This window comes from Nymphaea colorata, chromosome 2, assembly GCF_008831285.2.
Source record: "Nymphaea colorata isolate Beijing-Zhang1983 chromosome 2, ASM883128v2, whole genome shotgun sequence".
In the NCBI taxonomy this organism is placed as follows: Eukaryota; Viridiplantae; Streptophyta; class Magnoliopsida; order Nymphaeales; family Nymphaeaceae; genus Nymphaea; species Nymphaea colorata.
In genome coordinates this window covers 2089007-2114496 of record NC_045139.1, presented here as the reverse complement: position 1 = coordinate 2114496, position 25490 = coordinate 2089007, and the positions used below count along the sequence as shown (strand labels likewise).

The window sequence follows — 25490 nt, the reverse complement described above, 5'->3', positions numbered from 1 at the left end:
CTTTATATCTGATGTCCGTAATAAATGCTATCTTAGGGAAGACAACAGCCGACCAAAAGGCCTTCCCTCCACTTCTCTGGACGTATCACTTTGAACATTGATATGATTGAGGAAACCATCTTGCAAAGAAGTAATGCTTAGCCTTTATAATGAAGGAAAACAATGCATAGCATGGGATGTGCAGCAAGCCAACGAAAAGGTACCTGACAATTGAGCAGAAAGAAAGAGAAAAAGAGATCTTAGAAAGTGGGAAGCTCCATATGTGTGTGTGTGTGTGTGTGTGTGTGTGAAAAGAGAGAGAAAGAGATATTAGAAATTACCATAGAGGAGCCCAAGAAGATGATAAGTCAAGGAATGGGTATGGCCACCTGTAATAGAGGAAGACACAGATATGAGTGTCCCATGAATGAGACGCAATATAACACATATAAGGATAGTCAGACAAATGAAATGTACAGAGAGGAAATGGAGAAGACCTACCATAAAGAGACAGAGGCATGGATAACCCATTGGAAGATCACATATACAGAAGTCCATAGCATGAAGTAGGCAATGCGATACCATGGGAACCGCTGGAAGGGGACACCAGTTCAAAAGCTTCAACTCCAATCTCCAGAGACAAGTTCATCTAGTGGACAATACAGGAGATTTATCTGTTTATGGAAGCAAAACTTACCATGCAATTCACTGAAGTGTCAATGAGAAGGAGCACGGCATTGATTGAGTGCATACTGACCATGAACTGCAAACAATTGTAGCATAGGTTATGTAGTCTGTATAGACCTCTCAAATGAAATATCAACAAACTAGGGCATATTTCCCATTAAAACTGCAGAAAATTTTTCATGCCTATCTACCAACTATTTCCCTCCAAGAAAGAACAAAGTCAAACTGCCAACTACTTGGTCTCAAACTTACAAAATCTCTTTGTTAAGATTCTGCCCTATTTCTTGCCTTACTTTTGATTGCTCAACATAAATTTGCAAGACGCTCAGCAACATGTAAAATAAGATCCTGTAGAAAAAGTTATATCTGGTGTGTCCCTTCAGATTGTGATTTTAACGAAGTCTGCGTTTGTAGCCACGTATATTATTTATTTCCTTAAGTTACAACGCAGTAGCAGTTGAATTGGCAAAATATACAAGTTGCTTCATAGCCCATCATGCTATCTTCCTTGTCTATGTGATTGTTAACAAGAACAAACAGTGTCCCTCACAAAGGACCCAAAAGTGATCTTGATATTCCTATTCAATCAGTAAAAGAACATACTGAAAATAATTACTCCTTTTCAGTACCCTTTTCCCACAAAGATATCCACTTCGGAAATATCCGCCTGTTCTCCAGCATGATGTAATCTCTAAGTGCATATATTCTCCAATGACATTATCAGGCTATCAGCAATCAGAAACTTTGACTCCTTTTCCACGATATCTTTTTAGCCAGTAAGAACAAGGAAAATTACTATTTAAGATTGTTCCAAGAGTCTTATGAACGTAAGTCTACACTAGGGATTACTATAAGAGAACGTTTGTCTTCCACCGCAACAAGCTACAACATCCTTATGCTTGTAGATATCAAAGCCCTTCTACTCATTCGGCTCTTGGCATTTAGTTGCTGAACAAACAGCATCCAGTATAAGACAGTTATGAGCCACAGCATCTCAATACGTGAGGTAATTCATTAAAGACATGGAAATTAACTGTGTGTTAAAAGGAACACTTACAAAATTTAAGCTATAATCTCTGACAGTGAGAAATGGAAAGATGATGAACCAAAAAACACAGTCTGTGAGCATCACAGCTCCTGCACTTGTCTGTCAAAAATCAAAACAGAACCTAAATCATTCATGTGATTGTTGCAGAAGAAAGAGTGTCCCCTAAACCAAGAACCAAAGAATAAAAAATTACAAAAAACAACAAATTATGCTATCGCTAGAATGCTGAGAAGGAACTTTTGTTCAATCAAAATAAGGACATCAGAAACAATATCCTAACACTTGGTCAGTTTGAAACAAGCAGCTCTACAGCTACCCAGCAAAACAAGTCAAAAGGGGCTGGATTCTGAAACAGAGTCTGGAAAAAAAAAAAAAAAAGACATGGCACCAGAGACACCATCTGTGCACATGGATACCCCATTTTTGCTTTCATACCATGTCCCTTGATAGACTAGCAATTAAGAACGACTTGATAAATGAAGGTATACTGCATCTACAGCAGCAAATATGTGTAATAGCAACCAAAATCCCAATCCTGGATGTTGAGGCCTCAGCTAATAGTCAAGTCAACTTGAGACACAGCAAGATCCACCTTCATGGCATTGATTTTCTGAACATGAAAAACATAGTTGAGAATTTCCAGAAGCAAAAAATTAGGTCGATTTGGCAACTAAATGACACACCAACATCAACACTTCAGGAGAGTCCAATCTCCAAAAACTAAGTACTTCAAATCGGTGGCATACGTGTATTTATAGCTTCTACTTTTTTTAAATTGAGAATATTTTTGTGCTTAACATTTGCCTAAATTCTAAAGCATCTTCATGACCTTATATTGTGCATAATTTTATTGTTATATATATATATATATAAACTAACAAAAAGGAATCGAATGAGAATGGGCCTGGAATTTTCTAACTTCACCCTGCTTATCAAGTATTTAACAAGTACCAGCCTGAAACATAACCTGACTGCTTATCAAGTGCTTAACAAGTACTCACCTGAAACATAACCTGAAATATGTGACCCCAGATCCCAGCCTTCTCACGAGTGTTTCTTTCTCCGTGGTTACTGTTTGCAGCCATACTTCCATTGCACCCCCTTACAGGAGGAACATAACTGCCCCTCTCAGTATCCACCTTGAAACGGTCAGCATCATTACCCCCTTTTTTTAAAGTGAGATAGCAGCCATACATGGATAACACAGATCCAAGCTGCAAGTCAAGCAAGGAGACAAGTCATCAAACCCCTGTGCTTGCTAAACATAATATGTGAGAACCTAATTCACTGAGATATCAGGAACTACTGCACAGAGCAAAACGTGCTCATATTTCAGAAGAATCATTACATCATTTCCAGAAGGAATGAAAGAGAGAGAGTAGCTCCAGGAAAATGAATTACCCCAAAGTAAACTGTCACTAGAGTGAATGTCCACCTGTTCAGCACCAAATAAACAGAAAATATGATGTTACAATTTATGATATCTGAAACACAGTTTCTACACTGCAGGATTTTTGAAAGGTTTTACTGATCAAATAGGATAGTATCACCCAAGAGTTGCAAGTCAACGTTATGTTCGATGGTTCTACAAGTTGTTTTTAGTCCTGATCTTTCAAGTCTCTTATTACGCTTCCCAATCCAAATTGTCCAGACATTTGTATGAAAGCCAATAATATATTTGTGAACGCATCAGAAAGGACGAGTACAAATAACAGCAAAGCAGTTTCTTACCATGTTTTCCATTTCGAAATGTTTGTGTGGAAGTTAATAGCATACCTGTGAATGCATCAGAAAGGACAAGTACAAATAATAGCAGCACAGCACATGTATTGTGCTCATAAAGAGTTGTCGCTGGAATAAGTTTTGGCTTTCACACAATATTTTTGAGGGAGCCAAGTAATGGCTTCACAGTGGAAGCATGATATTACAAATAACTTCATAGAGGTACTAAATGCTACAGGGATAAAATAAAAAAGTATCCGTAGAATTAGTTTAACTTCAAGGCGTATAACTCGATGTCTGTATTCAGTTACTTTCTGAAAAAATCCAAGTTCAGGATTATAATTTCAGGAAGAAAACCACTTTAATCATTGACTGCGATTGGGCTTCATTGGCATGAATGCAGTTCGTTCCCACACCATCTCCCATTTGGGCAATTTATTATCCTATTTACATCGGACACTGTACTTGGAGAATCAACTTACTGGGTGTAGAAGTAGAACATATCTGCTCCGTCCAAAATGATGTTGATTGAGAGAAGAGACGCCATTAAACAGAAAGCAACAACCCGGAATATCAGTAAGGAAGCAGGATGGATTTCTTTTAAACAAGGCCTCCAAGATTCATCAGCGTACAAACAATCATCCATTTGTCCATCTGAATCTGCTTCTCGGCCCCGCAGTTTATATGATGCGTCGTACTTCAGAATCAAAACTGAGGCCACAAACATCGCAAGAAGTATCCATATTGCGCATAAAAAAACTTGCCAATGCATCCAGTACTCGAAGTTGGTTGTGTTAGCCGTCATTACTGGCTGCCAAGTAGCCTTCAGAGAACCTGTATAATTCATAGTAAACTTGAAGTAACTCTCATTTACTTCAACCTTATTCATCGATCTCCTCACACTCCCCATTCTTCAGAAACACCACTGAACGCCTGTTCGTTAAAAGGCCGCAAAAAGTACAATTTTTCTACGTTGAAAACTAGGAGAAGCATCAGAAATTTTACATTGCTGATCTTTTACAAGATTTTTGACGAAGGAACACTTCGAAATCTCAAAAGCAAGAAAGAAAGAACATCGTCAACCCAAAGGCAAATGCTTCAACAAAAACAAAGACGCATTAATTCAAGAAATCACTCAACAACAAAAATTACACACCAAAAACTCAACAAACACAAAACTCATTAAAAAACTGACTGATGGAGACGACAAATTCCAAAGAGAAAAATCACAATATTTTATCTCACATCTCCTGAAAATTCGAAGCCCATTTCAGAAAAGAACACTTCTACCAAGAACAACCCAATGAAGCACCAACTGCCCACGACAGACTGAGAAATCAAGCGAACACCACACAAGCGAATCTTATCTATCAATGCCACCCACGGCTAGACCCCCATCATGAAGCAGCAAGCTCCATGCTAAGGTAACACTAATGGCTCCACCATAAATGCAGAAACCGACACTAGGGAAAGCGAAACAGGTGAAACCCAATGGAGGTACTCCTGTTCTTAACGTTACAGGAATCTGAAGAAACCCGGAATTCAGGGCGTGTCGTCCATCACGTTTCCCATACAGTTACCCGCAAAAGAGAGAACAGAAAACCATAAAAAAGGGTAGCAAAAGAGCGTGCTTACCGATCGAAAACTGGAACTTTGAGGTGGTGTAAAACGAGATGCTTTGCTTCTCTCGCTTCAAAAGTATGCTTTGAGTGTAAGACTCTCTCTCTCTCTTGTTAGAAGTTGGAACACACACCAAGTATGAACCAATAATCCTTTTTTCTTTTTTTGCCCGTCAATTTATTTATTCCTCAATTCAGAAGCAAAACATGTCCTTAACCTTTTGTTGACTTCGAGGAACAAGTCTCCAAACTTTTAATCCCCAAACCATAACTCATTGTCAGAACAATTCAAATACAATGATTCGAAATGGATTCGGCAGAAAAATGAACTGATCTGAGATCTCCACTTTTGATGTTGTTTATGACGAATAAATCTTCTCTCAAATTGGCTAAAATATTACGATTGAAATGGTTGATTGATGATTTATGAACCAGAAATGATTCTACCTCCTTCTTGTCCAACTTTCTTTTTGCTTCTATTTCAAATTTGATACAAACGTTCGCTTTGCCTTCGACAACTGGTAGCAAAATCAGTGGGGCTTGACATTGAACTGTTCCTTGATGTCAAACATCGAAAATGGAAGACGCGGTAGAAAAAAAAAATGCGTTTTAGTTATTTCTTCATGTCACCGCCACGCGTCCTCTTACATGGTGTCGGTTGAGAGGATAAAATTGATTGGTCGGAGAATCTAAAGGGAAGGAAAACGGTTTTGTTCTGGTGGCATGGCCCGGATCTAAATGGTTCGGATATGGATCAGTTAAATACGTTGGATATTGGATCTAAACTTCAACGTATCGGTAACATTATTATCCAAATCGGAATCTCATTTGCCAGTATCGGCTGGTACGCATCGTTTCAGCATATCTGATATAAAATGCTGATATAGGCCAATGTGTATTAGTCGATATGATATCCAGAGACAATGTTTTTGGAGTGTTTGAGTGACATCGAATTTGGGTTTGAGTTGAATTTCAAATCCAAACTTGACGGTCTCAGATTTGACAAACACCATGGAAGATGTGATGAGATGATGATGATGGCAATGGTCATGTGATGATGATGTTGAGTTGGGACCGTAAGTATCATTGGGTGGTCAGAGGGCGGTTGCTTGGCTGCGGATCCAAGTTCAAATGTGCCGGACCCATGAGACAAACGTACATATTCAGATACCTATTGAATTCAAGACAGTCAAAAGTAAGAAGATATGGATCTTGCATCAGATCCATTTACATCCTTTTTCTACTGGACAAATGGGCATGGATATTGCTTGGATAAAGTTTATGGATCCGCTCTTTCCGTTGTTTCTAGAACATGGATTTCGTAGGACCCATTGGTCGTTAGGGTCCAGTCGCTGGCGTGAGCCAACGGGGTTCTGATGAGGTCCCAGAATGGATTCGAATGTGACATGACCGGATCAATTTTTCAGGTCGATCCGAATCCAAATAGATCGAACAAGGTTTTGGTGTTACAAGACATGGATCTAAGTTCCTGTTTCCTGATGTTAGAAGGAGGTGATTATGCCCTCGAGGTTCAAGGCTGCTTGGGAATATGACGAAGAGCGCACGAAAAATCAAACTGAGAATCAGCTTTTACCAACCTACCAACTTGTGTAGAACTTAAACAAGCTTGGACATCGGGCCGGTCTGGCCCGATAATTAGTCGGGCCCAGGCCAGGCCTGACCGGATTCAAAAAACTCAAGCCCCAGCCCCGCCCGGCCCGATTATATTAAAAAAATATTTTTTAATATAATGTAATACATACAAATAATAAAATGTTATATATATATATATATATATATATATATATATATATATATATATATATATATATATATAACTAAAAAAATAAAAAAAAGGTTGTTATTGGGCCCATCTGCGCTTATCGGGCCCACCCAGGCTTGCTTGGGTCATGTTTTTTCGGGCCTGAGTCGGGCTGAGTACTGAGTACTGGTCACGGCAAGACTTGGAGCCCAGACTTAATCTCAAACTGGGGCAGAGCTAAAAATTTTTCATGATGGGGAGGGGGAAGAATTAAAGTTTTTAAATTTTGACTAGAGCCAAAATATCATTTTTCAAAATTTTATACAAACAAGTAAAATTTTTAAAAATTTATATGTAATTTCTTTCTTTAAAATTTTTTGAGGTGGGGCAAGGGCCCATGCGAGCCCTACCTTGGCTCTGCCCTGACCTGAGACATGGGTTTAACCACAACTTTCAAAATATGGATATGGATATTTGGATATCATCAGAAAGAGGAAAGGAGAAATCAAAACACAGATGGAATCATATTTAAGATTGCCCCTAACTCTGATCGAAAGTGCTAATCCAGTAGAAAAAAAAATGATACCGATGGTAATTTCATATAAAAGTGGAAATATTTCTTCACAAAAAAGAAAAGTTAGAAAACATAAATTTTCTAATATTCCAACAAAAAACAGTCTCACTATCTCAGGCCCCTGTTGCCTGTTGGCAGTTGTTAGCAAAAAATAAAACCAATAGGCTCTTTTTGAGATTATGGCCAAAAGGCATCATCAAATACAAAATTTCCTACATGTAAAGCATAAATTTGATTACCAATGTTCAAAAGAGGTTTTACTGCAGTGGAAAAGTATATTTGATAATGAAGGTACATAAGATAACATTTTGTAAAGAAAACATATAATTTATTGCAAAGTATGTTATATCTTTTGGATTGGATGAAAGCAAGGTGTCTGACATATTTTCATTTACAAGGAACCAAAGAAGCCCTAAGTAGTAAGCCTTTGGATTGAAACAGTTTCTTGTTTACCAAGTAACCAAGGGAGGAAAATTGAAATGGCATGACAAATGACCATAAAGTAGTGTCCCTTTCGCCTTCAACTTTGCCATTAAGTGAGTAGAAGAATCAGAATTAGTCCTTTCAATGGACAATAGAATCTGATCCTCTGACTTTGGACCATATTTGCTGTGGCATGGGTCCAGTTAGCTTTTTTTTACGTTTATGCAAAGGGAGTGGGACCAATATTCAATTCAAAAGCATATATATATATATATATATATATATATATATATATATATATATATATATATATATATATATATATATATATATATATATATATATATAATTGTCACAAAAAACGTGTTTTATTAAAAAAAAGCGTATAAAACGTGAAAAACAAGTCAGCTGTATAAAACATTAAAAAAACAAGTTTTTTAGAAAAATGCTAAAAAACAAAAAAATACGTATATAATACCTGTATTATACGTTTTCCCCCATTTTTTATGTTTTTCTTATTTTTTTGTTTTTTATTAATTTTTATTTTTTTATAATTTTTAAGATTTATTAAATGTTTTAAATTTTTCCGTTTTATTCCTCAAATATACAATTTTACCGTATTATACCCATCAGCTGTATAAAACATTAAAAAAACAAGTTTTTTAGAAAATGCTAAAAAACAAAAAAATATGTATAATATATAATACCTGTATTATACGTTTTCTCTATTTTTTACGTTTTTCTTATTTTTTTATTAATTTTTATTTTTTTATAATTTTTAAGATTTATTAAATGTTTTAAAATTTTTCATTTTATTCCTCAAATATACAATTTTACCGTATTATACTCATCTTTTTCCTCGCCACATTATACCTATACATGTTTTTTGTGACAATGAATATGAGAGAGAGAGAGAGAGAGAGGAAGGGTGGGAGGGACGGGGAGAGATTTTTTGGGAGACACTCTCATAGATGTGTGTATACTTATAAGATTGCTTAATGAGCTTTAATCTAATCTAAGGGTGGGTTTGACAGCCTTAGATATCAGACTTGAAGTTATTTTAAACTCTAAGTTTGTATGGCCCTCTACTTAAACAACCAATAGATTTTCTAACCAGTGGCGGAGCTACATTGTGGCTGTTGCATACAATTAATTGCATGCACGAAACACATAAAATTTGTTCTGTTTATGTATTGGTACTTCATTATTTTTTTGTTGTTTTTACATGTGAGAGTAGCTCAAAGTTTGGAATTTGAACTAAGAGTATCCCTTAAGCAGAAATTTCTGGCTCTGCCACTGTTCCTAACTGTGGTTTTCAAGCCCGACAGAAGGATGATCGGACCTGAGATTTTCAGTAATCTCAACCCGATCCCTAACCGTTTTGTTTGATAGCTTTTTCCACCGTCTTCTCTGCAAAACCCATGCCCAAAAAATGGCGTTTCGGCTCAGAACAAGATGAACTTGGGCCTTTAGTATCTCCCTCACCATTTCTTTCAATATCTTGAGCCTAGCATACTCAAGAAATTATAAATTTAAGAACTACCCAACACTCACAACTTCAAAATCCAAAAGCCAAGAGCAAAACAAGTGCAACACATTAATCCTAACAACTCCAGAAATGAACCAAAATGAACAACTATCCAGTAATCCCAACTTCAGTGCCAATGGAAGAGAAGGCGAGAGCCCAAGAAAATTTCACCACCTTACAGGACTGCCAACTGAGACTGGAAACTCCTTCTCCTTCTTCTTCACCTGATTCAGATGGAATACTCACTCCCTTTGGACGAAACAACATGATGGTATGCACAAGCTTATCAGTCTCTTTTGAAAATAATGTTTTCTAACAAAAACCAGTTTTGATCATCATCCAAATACATGTTAAACCTCATTTTGCCTTCGAATCACCCAAACGCACCCTTTAAAGCCACTCAGCAACAATATCAAACTGTTCATGCAGCCTAAACATTGGGCAGAATTATGAAACACATAATACGTATCAAAGTTTTGGGCATATTCATGAAACAATAACAACATGGTGTCAAACAAATCCCTCGATACATCATAAAAAACCCACCGTCTTCTCATGAGTTGGTTTTGCAGCTTCAAAACTCTATCTTCTATCTGCGACCACAGTAATACAGAACAAAGGTGAAGATGACTGGAATTCAACTATGAAAACAAAAAATGTGTATGGGTATTATACGACGAGGAAAAAGACGGGTATAATACAACAAAGTTGTGTATCTCGGAAATAAAACGAGAAAATCTTGACAAATTTTTAAAAAATTTAAAACATTTAATAAATCCTAAAAATTATAAAAATTCATAAAAATATGAAAAAATACAAAAAAACAGGTATAATACATGTTTTTTTTTAATTTTCTGACGTTTTTTTAAAAAGTACGGCTGATTGTGTTTTACCGTATTATATGTGCCTTTTTCCAATAAAACATGTTTTTTGTGACAGTGAAAGAAACAAACCTCCATGCTATCAAGGACGGAAAAAAAGATGAAATTGCCAGGGGAGCTGTGACAGTGATGAAACACATAATACGTATCAAAGTTTTGGGCATATTCATGAAACAATAACAACATGGTGTCAAATAAATCCCTCGATACATCATAAAAAACCCACCGTCTTCTCATGAGTTGGTTTTGCAGCTTCAAAACTCTATCTTCTATCTGTGACCATAGTAATACAGAACAAAGGTGAAGATGACTGGAATTCAACTATGAAAACAAAAAATGTGTATGGGTGTTATACGACGAGGAAAAAGACGGGTATAATACAACAAAGTTGTGTATCTCGGAAATAAAACGAGAAAATCTCGGCAAATTTTTAAAAAATTTAAAACATTTAATAAATCCTAAAAATTATAAAAATTCATAAAAATATGAAAAAATACAAAAAAACAGGTATAATACATGTTTTTTTTAATTTTCTGACGTTTTTTTAAAAAGACGGGAATAAAACAGGTATTATACGGCTGATTGTGTTTTACCGTATTATATGTGCTTTTTTCCAATAAAACATGTTTTTTGTGACAGTGAAAGAAACAAACCTCCATGCTATCAAGGACGGAAATAGTGAAGGGAGAACACAAAAAAAGATGAAATTGCCAGGGGAGCTGAGACTATATTACCAATGCAAACCAACCGCCAAACCCCTCAACATTTGGTCCATTTGCTATTTCAAGAAATGGGAAATGGAGTCCGATTCTACATTTATTAAATGATATTTAGTTGTTGGATGAAGAAAAAGATTAATCTTACTACCCGAGCAAGAGCAGAAGCCCTTATTTCTTTTATTGGTCCTTAACTCTATATTTGGACCAAGAGAAAGGAATGGATGGAAGGAAAAAGGAAGGGAAAGCAGAGAGAAGGGAATGGGGAGGGAAAGGAGAAGCAAGGAAAGAGAATGATCATCTATTCATTTCCTTTCCAATCTTTCCATTTTCGGAGGGATTGAAATTATATTAAAAACTCATTTTCTTTTCTCTCAAACTCAAAATCAACGAGCATGGTGTGATAAGCATAGGATTTTAAGCTTTGTCATTTAGCGATGAAACGGAACATGCAATTTGAATCTTATAAATTACCGGATACAAGTTCTTCAATCGTGGTCGGATATACTAGATCCTTTCAAAGAGTACAAGCATGTATTAAATTACGAATGTTCGGATCCAATGGTCCAATTGGTATACCAAATCACAAGGTGAACACAGATTATTTAGGAAAATATGAGTAAAATCAGAATCAACAAAAACCGGGTTTGTGAGTGGCGGAGCCACATATGGGCTGGTGTGGGCAATTGCCCACACCAGCTTCTTAATTTTCTTTCATTTTTACAATAAAATCGTTTGATATTTACTTTGTTATACATGTAACTGCATGTTTAAGTATTAAAGGTTGTGAGTGCCTCTCCAAAAAAAAAAAAGAAAATCTGACTTGGCCAATGGGTTTATGATAACAATGAAATATGAGGCCACACAAAAATCATAGTTGGGCATTTCAGTAATTTAGGCATGATAATAGAGTGATCAATGATCATGTAATTTATTGTTGAATAATCCAACTTTTTAGATTAATATTGAAAAATTGTTGGAATTGCTGATTAATAATTGACCTGCGGTTAATGCAGTTCGGCATCCAAGTCCAATTAAAATGTAAAGTCCATTTCAGGCGGATGTCGGATCCAGACATGTTTTTAAACAATGAAACATTGTTTTGGATCTGAGCCAAGAATTTATGGTGCTACGTTTGGCTGTTGTGGGCAATTGCATACACCAAGCACATAAAATTTGTTCCAACCCAAGAATAAAATTTAAAACACTTAAAATTATGTTCAAAATGTTTTAGACAAAATATGGCATAGTAATAAGATGTTGACAAAATATGGTGCATTTACATTGCTATCAAAATTTCTTCAGGATTGTCTGTTTCTAGAGGTTAATGTTGTGGGCCAAGCTATTTAAGTCATGAAGTGGGTGCATGTCTCATTTGGAAAAGTCAATATTTGAATGATTTTTCTAAGATGGCACTTGAAGACCTTGAATTTTGATTTTAGAATTAAAATTTTAGAAGCAAAATTTCCTTTCAAATTGGATTTGGAATTTGAATTAAAATTCCAATTCTAGCTCCTTGTTGTGTTTAATAGTCAGAAATTTTGATTTCAGAATTGAAAATGATGTGTTTGTAGTAAAGAGAAATGAATTAAAACCATCATTAAATTTACCATAAAGAGAAAAAAAAAATCATTGTAACACAGTGTTCCATGAATCTGCATTAAAAGATTGGAACATGTTCATGAAACACTTTATTGTAGTTCCTATTACCGAACGACCCCTAAAGAATTAAGGCCACGTTTATGATAAAAAAAATTACAAATTGATCATTTTTTGCCATTCTAGGTAGAAGAAGGTCAATGTATTGTCAGTTTTTAGATCTATAATGTAGGTATTGTACTATTTTTGTTCCTTGGTGCTCTTCAGATAAAAAAAAGCCTGTAAATTGTCTAGACCATGACAGTGACGAATTGCTAAATATAGTTGTTGATGTTCATCTTCCTCTTCAACCTAAAGATGTTGGCATCCTCATGATTGATCAGAAACTTGGCCACGTTCACAATTCTTTTCACTGGGAGAAAGAAAGAACTAACTACTAGTTGGATAAGTCTCATAAGAAAACAAAATGAAACTATTTTATAAGTGCTCGGCTGATAATGAAGGTTCTAAATTGCAGGTAGGTGAATTTACATTCCTGTCAAAATTTCTTCAAGATTGTCACTGTATGGATGGAGCTGAACATAACGGACCCGCGGTATTAAATGTTATGGATCGTTTGGCAATGTGAACGTGTCCAGCACGATGATTGGGGTAGATCTTTACAAGAGTGTAGTTCATCAAGAACAGGGTAAAAAAGAAGCAATGTCATGGCGTCTTCTGCCATAAATTAAGAGCCGGGAAGCTCATCCAAAAGCTTCCTCGATATCTCTTATCGATCTCCTGCCTTCTTCCTGCTTCTTGGGTGAAGCGTGATCATTTTTTGAGTGTGTTGGTGACCACGAAAGCTTGCCAGATCTTACCACTTTCCTCTTGGTTCTCCGAACTAAGTTCAGGAAATTATATAAGTGATTAATTGTTCAAGTGCAGTTTTTCATGACAATAATTTGAAAAAAAAAGAAGTACCATATAGTTACAATCATTTGGCAAAAGCAAATCTAGATTCTCTGTGAAATGAGATCTCTCTCTCTCCTTTTTTTTTTGTTTGGCTATCTGAAAATTGAAGGACATTTTAAAAAGAAAACAAATTTAAATATGCCATAAACAATGAATGTGTCCAACAGTATATTACTCTTCCTGCAAACAAAAAATGGATCAGTTCAAGCGAAAATGATTTTATGCATAGGAAAATGGATGAACATTCAACTAGAAAACTACCAAGAAATTTCATTTACAAGAAAGTTTCAACTGTTGACTAGGCAACGGATAATTAATCAAAAACAGGGTAAAAAGGGTGTAATGCAATGGGGTCTTCCGCCATTAATTAAGATCCCTTGTTCCACCGAAAGAAGCTCAGCCAGAAGCTTCCTCGATATCACTTGTCATCTCTTGTCGATCTCCTGCCTTGTTCCTGCTTGTTGGGTGAGGAGGAGTGATCGTTTTGTGTGTCTACTGTTGTGATAGTTATTAATATTCTGTGTGGAGGCGGTGTTGCTGACCACGAAAAGATTGCCTAATTTTACCATCTTCTTTCTTGGTTCTCCAAGCTAAGATCGGGAAAATGGTGATCTTTGCAGCTTTATTCATAGTACTCTTCATCACCGTTCTCTTTGGTCATGTCTTCCTTCAGCGAATCAAGGATTTCTTGCAATTTTCAGCCAACCAAAATGGTAGTGGAGGAATTAGAGGAAGAAACATGGAGGCAGGGGAAGAGGTACTAGAGACATTACCTTCACCATCTTCACCAAGAGTTGATGGATCTGAGTTTGAAGTGTTTCTCAGCTTCAGAAGCGAAGACACCCGAAAGGGTTTCACTGGGCATCTTCATGACGGGCTCCAGGAGCGCGGTATTACCACCTTCATAGACTGCGAGAAGTTGGAAAAGGGGGAGGAGATCAACAAGCTGTTGGAATACATAGACAGGTCCAAGATCGTTGTTCCCATCTTCTCCAAACGCTTTGCAGAATCAAAATGGTGCTTGAAAGAGGTGACCAAAAGTGTGGAGTGTGGAAAGGAGATAATTCCGGTGTTTTTTGGCGTGGAACCTTCTGACGTCTGCAACCAGGGTGGCCCTTTCAAATCTGCGTTTAAGGATCATCAATCGAACAAGGAACAGGACCAAGAGGAGGTGATGGAATGGAGGGAAGCATTGAAGAAAGTCGGAAATATCTCTGGCTTCACTCTCAAGGACATGAATGGGTATCTCTCTCTCCCTCTCTCCCTCTAGATGAATTAAAGTTTAATCACCTCTCTCTTTCTTTCTCTCTCTCTCCAAATGTAAAGTCGCTGATGCTTGTTGTCCATAGCTTTTCAGTTGCTTCCATTCATATCTTACTCATAACCTTATTTTCGGCTTGCGTTATCCCAACATCATGTTTGGCTAGTATTTTAGATTTTTTTTTCTTTAAAATCATTATCTTATGAGCTATATTAATCAAATGCATCCTTCACTATTCGAGTTTCTCAAATTCATCTTTCACTTAATTACTTTACTTAATTAACCGGGACATATCCTTAAAGCTACTATCAGTTAAAGTGAGACAATTTAAGACGTGATCTTTGTGTTGAAAAAACTTAATTAAACAATTAACCAAAAGAAAAATCATGTTTCCCCAGAAAGCATGTATCAGATTTTATGAGAAATCTAAAATTAACGGACACACGTTTTTCTTCTTAAAATTTCTTACTTACCAATGAACAGAAGATTATTTGATCAATTTTCGAGTTCTTGCTTATAAAAATTACATGCACGCCATTAGTTTTCCTGGAAAATGTTTATAAATATTTAAAGTGTACTGGAACGTAAAGTAGCCAGTCTTCTTCCCCAGTGACCAGCTTAATATAACTCAAATGTTTATTTGCGTGAACCGGAGCAGACTTACGGATGAGTGGGACCAAACGTTCAAACATATGGATGAATGTGGAAAACTGATGAAAGAAAGGTGTAAATTAACTGAATGAAGCCTGTTATGGAAAGAGATTTTCATTGTAAACAATCAATAAATACACATATGCAGATATTCATATTGGATCTGCAAAAGGAGCATCATAAATTCATTTTTCCTATTGTTCATGGTTTGTCATGCATGGGAGAAATTAATACTTGCAGGGATGAGGCAAAGCTAAAGCGTGCAGTCATTAAGAGAGTGTCAGCCAAACTGAACAAGAAGCCATTCGAAGTCGCAAAGCATCCAATCGAGATTGAAACTCGTGTTCATGACGTGAAGAAAATGTTGGAGAATGGAAGCAATATTAATGGTGTTCGTGTGGTTGGTCCAATCGGGATTGAAACTCGTGTTCATGACGTGAAGAAAATATTGGAGAATGGAGGCAATATTGATGGTGTTCATGTGGTTGGCATCCATGGTATGGGTGGTATTGGAAAAACAACGATTGCCAAGGCTGTTTACAACGACTTAGCCGAAGAGTTCAATGGCGCCACTTGTTTTATTTCAAATGTTAGGGAAAATGCTGGGCAACCCAATGGATTGGTCAACTTACAAAAACAGTTCATTGAAGATATCTTGAAAGAAAAAAATACATCCTTACGTGATGTTGCACAAGGAAAAAATGTGATCAAAGACAGGGCCAGTTGTAAAAGAGTTCTGATTATCTTAGATGACGTTGATTCCGGAGAACAACTTGATGCATTGGCTGGTGAGAGAGATTGGTTTGGCTCAGGAATCGTGATCATAATCACAACTAGAGATGAGGGGGTACTGCTAGCCCACAACGTGAAACAAGATGAAATTTACAAGCCACAAGAACTGAATGAAGATCTGTCGCGAGAGTTATTCATGCTTCATGCATTTGACGGTGAATTACCACAAGGAGAGTACGTCGAGTTATCAAACAAATTTGTTGAAGCAGCTGGTGGGTTGCCCTTAACTCTCGAAGTGATCGGATCGCTTTTGTCTTCCATAAAGAATGTACAAGAATGGAAAGATACATTGGAGAAGCTGAAAACGATTCCCCACAACGAAGTCCAACAGAGATTGAAGCTAAGCTATGACAGTTTAGATGACTTGGAGAAGAACATCTTTCTAGATATTTCTTGTTTTTTTATTGGTTGGGGCAGAGAAAGAGCTACTTACATGTGGGAGGATTGTCGCTGGTGCCCCAGTGCAGCAATTAGGGTACTTGTACAAAGGTCTCTTGTAAAGATAGATGAAGAAAGTCAGGAGTTCGAGATGCACGATCAAATACGAGACATGGGGAGAGCCATAGTTGATGAAGAAAGCTCCCGAAAGCTTCAGAAGAAGAGTAGGCTGTGGAATAACCAAGACTCTTGGGGTTTACTTCAAAGAAAGGTAATCGTAATCTCTCTCTCCGGCTGCGTTAGGTCAAAAAATTTGGACCGAAATTATTAATCTCATTTGAATCGGATCATAAAATCCAAGTTCAATATCCGAGTGAGATCCACTGAAAATGTAGTCTCACTACATATAAACATCTGATCTTAGATATGCTAGTCCAAATCTGAGTCCAAATCCAACTACATACAATTCAATTAACTGAATCCGGTAAAAGCTGGCATGCAACTCGAATCTGAACCGTGTGCTTAGTTCCCCATTAAATAGGAGGCTTCCTTATTAAAGATCCATAGGACCCGAAAACTAACATATAAAATAATTAATACCAATCACTCTAGAATCCAAATCAATCGAGGATAAGGCCTATCCTTGTCCCCTTCTTACCTTTGGCCTTGAAAACCTAAGTAGAGGGATTGGATTCATAGAACTTCCTCTCACATGGGCGGAGAAAGAAATTTTTTGTCGAAAGAGTCGAACTATAGCTTCAAAATTTTAACAGAGAACAAAATAGAAATTTTTAAATTTTTTATTTATGTTAAACTTTTTTTTTAATTTACATATAAATAAAATCCTAAGGAAGACCAAAGCTCCTGCCGCTGCCGCTGCCTTTGCCTCTGTCCTCTCAAACGCTTCTATCAAACATTTTTAAAATCTGGTGGTTTAGTTTCTTCAAGTTTAATGGCTAATTGTTTGTCACTCTAAGGTGCTGCTTATTAACTTTGCCACTTTTATACTTCTAACCAGAATTGCTTTTATAATTCTTCGACTACATTGACTTTCCAAATACTTGAGTATCAGAAACACTTTTACTACGATATGCAGTTGCCAAAAATGAAAGCCTAGGAGCAAGGCAAGGCACCTTTTAGAAAAGCCAATGCTAGCTTTTCTAAAATAAATAAATCAATTTTAGCATTCCTTGGAAATATCATGTATTCCAAGGGCGGGCCTTGGTATCTAAAACGAAGTCGTCTCCAATTTTATCAAGAATAATAATGATTTGTGTGAAATAGAATTTAAGAAATTTAGCAAATAAAGAAAATATTTTTTTCTAATTGCTTTAATTTTAGGGACAAGCAACGAGAGTTGTTTCAATGTACATGTTCTGATTCCATAACCAAGGTATGCTAATTACTTTGCGTCTCTATTTTGTGCAGAGACCAAGGACTATTGATGCCGTAGGGATTCGTATTCATGGTGGTTGTGTTATTGTCGAATGCTTTGACAACCTGAGATTTCTTCAAGCTGACAATGTCAAGTTCCAAGGCACGTTTCCATGTTTTCCTACAGATCTGAAATGGTTGCAGTTGAGCAGTTGCCACTTTGACTCCCCACCATCTGATTTTAATCTCGAGAAGCTCGTCATCCTTGACCTCTATAATACCAACATGGCCCCAATTCTTATAAACCAACTGTCACTGAGATCAAAGGTCAGTATATTATGAGGGAGTGCTTCTGTTTTTCTTCTCTTGTCATATATATTCTCATGACTTGTTTGTTCCTATTGGAAATATTTATTTTATGCATGCAGGCCTTTGAAAGATTGAAAGTTCTGTCACTTTGCGGAGTGCAAACAAAGATCGCCTTTGATTTCACGAATATGCCTGGCTTGGTGACATTGCGATTTCTAGATTGCTCAGCATTGACTACAATTGATGAATCAATCGGGAAACTCAAGAACTTGACACATTTAAGTACTCCAGACTGTAGGCATCTGCGGAAACTACCGGATTCAATTTGGCGATTAAGTTCACTTGAGGTCCTTAATATTTCTGGTTGTTTGGAATTTTCCGCTTTGCCAGAGCGATTAGGAGAGTTGGGATCACTCAAGAAGCTTGATCTCAGTCTCACAAGTATAAAGAAGGCACCTGATTCCATTTGCCGATTAACTTCTCTTGAAATACTTGATTTGAATGCCAACTTTCTACTTTGTTCTGTACCGGAAGGCTTAGGGGACATGGAGTCATTGAAGAAGATTGATCTTTCTTCGACAAGCATTGAGGTCATACCCGATTCTATTGGACAACTTATCAACCTTGATCAACTATCTTTATGTAACTCAAAAAGCTTGAGAGAGCTCCCGGGTTCCATTTGCCAGCTAAAGTTGTTGAAATCGCTTAACCTTAGTGGGTGCCATTCTCTCCGCTCTTTGCCAAAAAGATTAGGAGACATGGAGAGATTGGAGGAGCTTATTCTTGACAATACCAGAATAGAGATCATACCTGATTCAGTTGGACAGCTTAAAAGCCTTCGCCTGCTGTCTTTGGAAGGTTGCAAGCTCCTAAAAGCATTACCTATTTCCATAAGACAATTGAGCTCCATACAACAGCTGAATATGTCTAGAACCAGTTTAAAGATCTACGAGATCGACCTTCCACATCTTGCACCAATTAATTTTATCGAATTTACAGGTTCATCTTCGGAGTTGCTTGGCTTGCGCGACCAAACTCACAAAGCCTTAGAAATTCTTCACTTGAAGGATGCTATAATTGAAGAGTTGCCCGATTGTGTTGGAAGGATGGAAAACCTCAAGAAGCTGCGGCTAGAATGTGAAATGCTGAAAGAATTGCCCCACTGGATTGGGTCGCTCAAGCAACTTCGTCAGTTGATTCTCAAGTGTGAGAACCTCAAAGCTTTACCCAACTCGATTGGGTCACTGAAACGGATGTGGGAGTTGGAATTGAAGTGTGTGAACCTCGAAGCTCTACCTGATTCGATTGGAGAGCTGGAAAATGTTTCCTCATTCAAAATTGAATCAGCAAAATTGAAGGCCCTACCGAATTCGATTGCATGTCTTGGAAGCGTTGATAAGTTGGTGCTACATTGCATGAGTCTGGAAGCTCTACCTGATTCGATCGGACGTTTGGAGGAACTTACAGAATTTGAGGTGTCGTCTAACAGTCTTGAAGCTCTACCTGACTCCATTGGGTCGTTGAAACACGTTTGGAGATTAGAATTAGAGTGCCCAAACCTCGAGATTCTACCAGATTCTATTGGAGAACTAAAAAGTCTTGGATACTTTGAAGTGGACTCCCATCGCCTCAAATATTTGCCCAATTCTATTGGCACTCTAACAACAATTTGGTTCTTGAGACTAAACTGCATCAACCTTGAAGATTTGCCCAGCTCTATGGAACAATTACAAAGTCTTCGAGATTTACATTTACATTGCGACAATTTTACAGCTCCACCTGATTTCATTGGAGGATTGGAAAATCTTGTGAGCTTCTCCTTCAACAGCAGTAAATTAAAATACTTGGATGCAGCAATTTTTGAGTCTGTGGGAAGACTTAAATGGCTTAAGCTAAGTGGTTGTGAGAACTTGGAAGGTATGATCGCTGCTTCTATTCGACAAACAGGTTTGGAAGACTGCAAGAGGCTTGGGTGCCTTCCTCAGATTCCTTCTTCTCTATTCACGCTTGAAGCTTCTGGATGCACCAATTTGAGAAAAATGCCGGATATTTCAAATTTGAAAAGTTTGAAGAACTTGTGTTTGGGTGGCTGTAAGCAGCTTGAAGATGTGCCTGGCCTGGAAAATATTTCAAGCAACTTGGAAGTGCTAGAACTGCCTGGTCCTTGTGATTTCGCGGGGTGTTGCCACTTTAGTCATGGTTTCAAAAGCAAAGTGTTCAAGGTATGTATGGAATATATATTATCTTGACGTTCATTGTATTGGAATATTGCACCATATTTATTACTTATAGTTGCATTGGTAGTGGAAGAGACAGAAATTAAAACTACAAAGGCCATAAACATAGAATTAAAAGCTTGAGAAACACTATACAAATTAACAATGTTTTGAATCATATAGTGCCTTAAATGAAATACTTCTTGTGGCAAAAGCTCAGGTACTTAGAAATATAGGTCACATTTAATATTTCATCAATGAAGCTCACTTTTCCATGAAAGTAAAATTAGCGGTGTATAGACTAAAATTTTTTTTTTTTTTTTTTTTCATGCGGTGTGTGTATCCTATAGTATCAGAAAGTGTGTTTGTGTATACATATATATATATATATATATATATATATATATATATATATATATATATATATATATTTGACAAAGCGTGTCATGTAACAATATATTTTTCTTTAACATTATATACATTGAATGAGGACCAAGAAATTATAATATTTGACTAAGATGTCTTTAGATTTTACTGGTAGACGACGATGTACCATACCCCACCGATGTTTGAAAATACCCAACAATGTTAAGTTAATTTTCCTTAAACATATATAGTTAGCAATTGTTTTAAGCGCATGCATAGTAAATTGATAGATAGTTATTTGAAAACAAATTGACCAACTTATAAACAAGAAAGGAACTAAACTTCACACAAGGAAGTAGTCCACAGGATCAATCAACAATAATGGAGACAACAAATTTTGAAATTCTAAACTGGCTGGGTTAGGGTTGTTGTTATCGAAGGATCCCAAGAATACGTGTAAATTAAGTACTCTATTGATGGCGAACTTCTTTGTCTCAGGAGATAACTTTTGAGAAGTTGAAAATGTTCAAGATGTCAGGGTCTTTAGTGCCAGGATCAGCAAAAGGACAACAGTGGCTGCAATTTGTACTCCCGAGGTTGCCATTTAGTTGGTTGAGAAGAGCATGGGTGAAGTTGGGACTGGAGAAGGTGCTCTCACCCATCTGCATAGCAATCATTGCCGATGGCGTTACTGTGTTTGAGAAAATTGCAGAAGCCGACGGTGATGATGAAGTGGAATTGAACTTGGGAGCAGAGAACATTGTGAACACCGGGGAAGGAGCACATTGCTATAGAATGCAAGTGACAATGGATGTGTCCCAACTGCAAAATGTATTTCTATTTCTTGTGGAGAATCGTCGGTGGCGCCCTCGGTACTGGTTTTAGCTATCACATCCGGGGAGATATTATAGATGAACGTCAATTCAGGGGATGAAGCATATTATGCAAACACCTTTTTATTGTAAACAATCAATAAATAGTGTTTGCAATTATGTGGTCCTTCACATATGCAGATATTCATCATGAAAATCATGTTGACATAGCAGATGGGTATTGATTTTCTAATTTGCTGCTTTTATTTTAGAGCTAAAACCAATTTGTCATTAATTAGGCCAAACCTTGAAAAGTTTCATCACATGTAAACTATTTTATATATTTTTACATATGAACAAGATGTTAGTTAATGTGAACGTGTGAGCAATATGTGGAAGTGGAGATCGTGTAAACATGTGGTGGTTTTTTTTTAGTTTCTTTTCTTTAGCCATAAAAATAGGAATTAGTGGTTATGTGTCTACAAAATGGGGCTGCTTTTTGGCAAGTGGCATTAGTGGGTAGTTTTTTCTTTTGTTCTATAAATACTAGTTCCATGCGTGTAATCCAATGTGTGAGAAAAAGAATGAAAGTGTTGACGTCTTTTCAAGTTTTATTTTAACGTGCCCTTTTGTAGTGTTGTTTGGTGTGGGAGTTAGAAAGACTTCCTTCAATCTTGGTATCAGAGCGCCAGGTTGCGTGGGCATCTCAAGTATCTTGGAGCATTGCAGAAGCAAGGAACTCCAAATTGCGTGCTATTGGTAAGAGTTATTTTTTGAAAGCTGGTATGGCTAATTCAAATACTCTCAATTTATCCCAATCCTTAGTGCCTATTTTTAATGGTGAGAACTATGAGTTTTGGAGTATCAAAATGAAGACTTACTTCATTTCACAATATCTTTGGGAGTTAGTTGAAAATGGTTATGCAGAAACTGAAGTATCAAAGGCAGTAGGAAAGTTAATAGAGAAAATTGATGTTAAGGAATTTCGGAAGAAAGATGCAAAGACACTCTCAGTATTGCAGCAGGCTGTATCAGAGACTGTCTTCCCAACTATTGCTGGTGCAGAGAAGTCAAGTGAAGCGTGGCTATTCCTCAAACAAAAATTTCATGGAGATAAGAAGATTACTACAGTTAAGCTCCAAATCTTAAGGAGAGAGTTTGAAACATTTTGCATGAAAACTAGTGAGTCCGTTCAAAATTATTTTTCTAGACTCTCTACTATTGTAAATCAAATGAAGAGTTTCGGTGAAGCCATAACCGAGCAAAAGGTGGTTGAAAAGGTGTTAAGAAGTCTTCCTTTTAAATTTGATCATGTTGTCACTGCAATAGAAGAATCCAAAGATTTGTCTATTTATTCTATTGATGAACTAATGGGGTCTCTTTTAGCACATGAGCAACGTATGAACAGGTCAACAGAAAAATGAATAGAGCAAGTTTTCCAAACAAAGATAGAGTTTTCAAAAGAGAAGAATGGAAGCTATGATCAAAGAAATGAAGGAAGGAGTCAAGGACGAGGAGGCTATAGAGGAGTCACTCGTGGTTATGGTAGAGGACGTGGAAGATTCCATGGAAATTTCCATAAAACCCATGACACAACAGGGAAAAGTAATCAAAATCAGTACTTTAGAGGAAAACAATGTAACTTTTGCAAGAAGTTTGGTCATATAGAAGCTAAATGTTTTGAAAAGGCAAAACAACAAGCTAGTTTTGTAGAAGAAAATGAGAATTTATTTCTTGCAACTATGGATGCTAACAGTTGCAAGAGTGAAGTTTGGTTTGTAGATAGCGGCTGCAGTAATCATATGACTGGTAACAAGAGTTTTTTCAAAGACATTGATGAGACTATACAGTTGGATGTGTGGCTTGGAGACAATAATAGAATAAGTGTGAAGGGCAAAGGAACTGCTATCATCAAATCAGAAACAGGTATGAAAAAATTTATTAATGATGTGTATTACGTTCCCGGGTTGGCTCAAAATTTGCTTAGTGTTGGGCAATTGGTTCAAAAAGGGTACACACTTTTATTTGAAAATGATGCTTGTGAAATTAAAAATAAAAGTGGTGTAGTTCTTGCGAAAGTAAATATGGTTCGAAATAAAATGTTTCCTCTTGAAACAAATGCATTTATGACAAAAATTGATGATTCCAAGCTATGGCACGTGAGATATGGACATCTTCATTTTAATGGATTGAAGCTCTTACATCAAAAAGGTATGATATATGGACTACCATCTATTGATTGTCATGATGATGTATGTGAATGGTGTATTTATGGTAAACAACATAAATTACCATTTCAAGTTGGAAAATCATGGAGAGCTAAAATACCGCTTCAATTAATTCATGCTGACATATGCGGTCCAATGAAAACTTCTTCATTAAATGGTAGCAAGTATTTTTTGCTATTTACTGATGATTACACTAGAATGAGTTGGGTATATTTTCTCAGTCACAAATCTGATGCAATGGATAAATTTAAAGAGTTTAAAGTGTTTGCAAAAAAAGAAAGTGAAAATATAATAAATATACTACGTACGGATAGAGGGGGAGAATTTTTGTCTGACGAATTTGGTTTATTTTGTAAAAATCATGGCATTCGTAGACAGTTTACAGTAAGGAAGACCCCACAACAAAATGGTGTGGCCGAAAGGAAAAATCAGACAGTGATGAAAATGGCACGCAGCATGTTAAATGAAAAACAATTACCAAGTGAATTTTGGGCTGAAGCAATCCATACGGCAGTATATCTTCTCAACATTTCTCCAACAAAGGCAGTCAGAAACAAAACTCCATTCGAAGCATGGTGGAATCGCAAACCAAATGTAAGTATGTTAAAAGTCTTTGGATGTGTTGCATATGCATTAATTGATCCTAGTGAAAGAAGCAAGTTGGATAAGAAGAGTGAAAAATGCATTTTTATTGGTTATAGTAGTGAAACTAAGGGTTATCGTCTTTATAATCTTATCACTAAGAAGATGATTATAAGAAGAGACATTATATTTGATGAAAAAGCTTGCTGGGATTAGGTTAAGAATGAAACCATGAAACTCCAAGTTGACGGGGAAGAAGTGAATCCAAGTCATATTGACGAAGAACCAAGGGAGAAAGATGAAGCCTTGAAGGAGACGATCAATGAAGGTATTGAATCCATTTTTGAAGAAACTCCTCCAAGAAAGGTACGATCCTTAAATGACATTTATAAGTGTGCATTCGCTTTTGCTGTTATAGAACCTTCAACTTTTGATGAAGCATGTGTAGACAAAAATTGGATGAATTCTATGGAAGAGGAAATACAAACCATAGAAAAGAATGACACATGAAAACTCTCTAAGTTGCCGTCGGGGAAGGAACCAATTGGAGTAAAATGGGTCTATAAGGTGAAGTATGATGTTAAAGGTAACGTGAAAAAATATAAAGCAAGGCTGGTTGCTAGAGGTTTTGTGCAAGTATATGGAATTGATTTTACTGAGACGTTTTCACCTGTTGCAAGATTTGAGACAGTAAGAATGGTTCTTTCTATTGCTGCTCAATTTAAATGGAAAGTTTTTTAGTTTGATGTCAAGTCTGCTTTTCTAAATGGCTATTTGAATGTAGAAGTGTATGTTGATCAACCACCTGGATTTAAAATTAAAGGAAAAGAAGACAAGGTTTATAAACTTAAAAAGACATTATACGCATTTAAACAAGCTCCTCGTGCTTGGTATAGTAGTCTTGATAAATTTCTTCATCAAAATGGCTTTCAAAGAAGTGATAGTGAGCCAACTCTTTATGTCAAAGTGAGTGAAAATCATTTACTTATTGTAAGTGTTTATGTGGATGACATTATCTGGCACTTCTTC

At 36.6% G+C, this 25490-nt stretch overlaps 2 protein-coding genes and 1 long non-coding RNA gene across 5 annotated transcripts; 1 reads left to right on the top strand and 2 right to left on the bottom strand.

The window, feature by feature from the left end:
- On the bottom strand, positions 1 to 5445 carry LOC116247836 (uncharacterized). Of its 3 annotated transcripts, XM_031620194.2 has the most exons (9): positions 5072 to 5445; positions 3919 to 4270; positions 3116 to 3149; positions 2716 to 2928; positions 1724 to 1813; positions 677 to 742; positions 481 to 572; positions 321 to 368; positions 1 to 203 (listed from the first exon to the last, which is right to left on the bottom strand). In XM_031620194.2, the coding sequence occupies exons 2-9, from the start codon at positions 4239 to 4241 to the stop codon at positions 86 to 88; spliced, it is 984 nt and encodes a 327-aa protein (XP_031476054.1). In that variant the 5' UTR covers positions 4242 to 4270; positions 5072 to 5445; the 3' UTR covers positions 1 to 85. The 3 variants fall into 3 exon arrangements, with proteins under 3 accessions (XP_031476054.1, XP_031476053.1, XP_049931939.1); XM_031620193.2 differs by lacking the exon at positions 5072 to 5445 and having other exon boundaries at positions 3919 to 5057; XM_050075982.1 differs by lacking the exon at positions 5072 to 5445 and having other exon boundaries at positions 140 to 238; positions 3919 to 5057.
- Positions 5446 to 13636: 8191 nt separating this feature from the next.
- On the bottom strand, positions 13637 to 14400 carry LOC126409787 (uncharacterized). Its single transcript, XR_007572523.1, has 2 exons — positions 14266 to 14400; positions 13637 to 14179 (listed from the first exon to the last, which is right to left on the bottom strand). It is a non-coding gene; the product is annotated as an uncharacterized LOC126409787 (long non-coding RNA).
- LOC116249186 (disease resistance protein RPV1-like) lies at positions 14097 to 25278 on the top strand. The gene is made up of 5 exons (XM_031622366.2): positions 14097 to 14734; positions 15645 to 16845; positions 18003 to 18275; positions 18377 to 20479; positions 21338 to 25278. Exons 1-5 carry the CDS (start codon positions 14097 to 14099, stop codon positions 21722 to 21724), a joined length of 4602 nt encoding a protein of 1533 aa, XP_031478226.2. The 3' UTR covers positions 21725 to 25278.
- Positions 25279 to 25490: the final 212 nt, after the last annotated feature.

Bases quoted from the DNA above. Each gene is read 5' to 3' on its own strand.
- LOC116247836 (XM_031620193.2), bottom strand. From the start codon at position 4,346: ATGGGGAGTGTGAGGAGATCGATGAATAAGGTTGAAGTAAATGAGAGT. The intron at 1,814-2,715 runs GTGAGTACTTGT...GATTTTTGACAG, and splicing joins TATTTCAGGTTATGTTTCAG to ACAAGTGCAGGAGCTGTGAT. The intron at 573-676 runs GTAAGTTTTGCT...GTCCCCTTCCAG, and splicing joins ACACTTCAGTGAATTGCATG to CGGTTCCCATGGTATCGCAT.
- LOC116249186 (XM_031622366.2), top strand. From the start codon at position 14,097: ATGGTGATCTTTGCAGCTTTATTCATAGTACTCTTCATCACCGTTCTC. The intron at 14,735-15,644 runs GTATCTCTCTCT...TAATACTTGCAG, and splicing joins ACTCTCAAGGACATGAATGG to GGATGAGGCAAAGCTAAAGC. The intron at 16,846-18,002 runs GTAATCGTAATC...TATTTTGTGCAG, and splicing joins GGGGTTTACTTCAAAGAAAG to AGACCAAGGACTATTGATGC.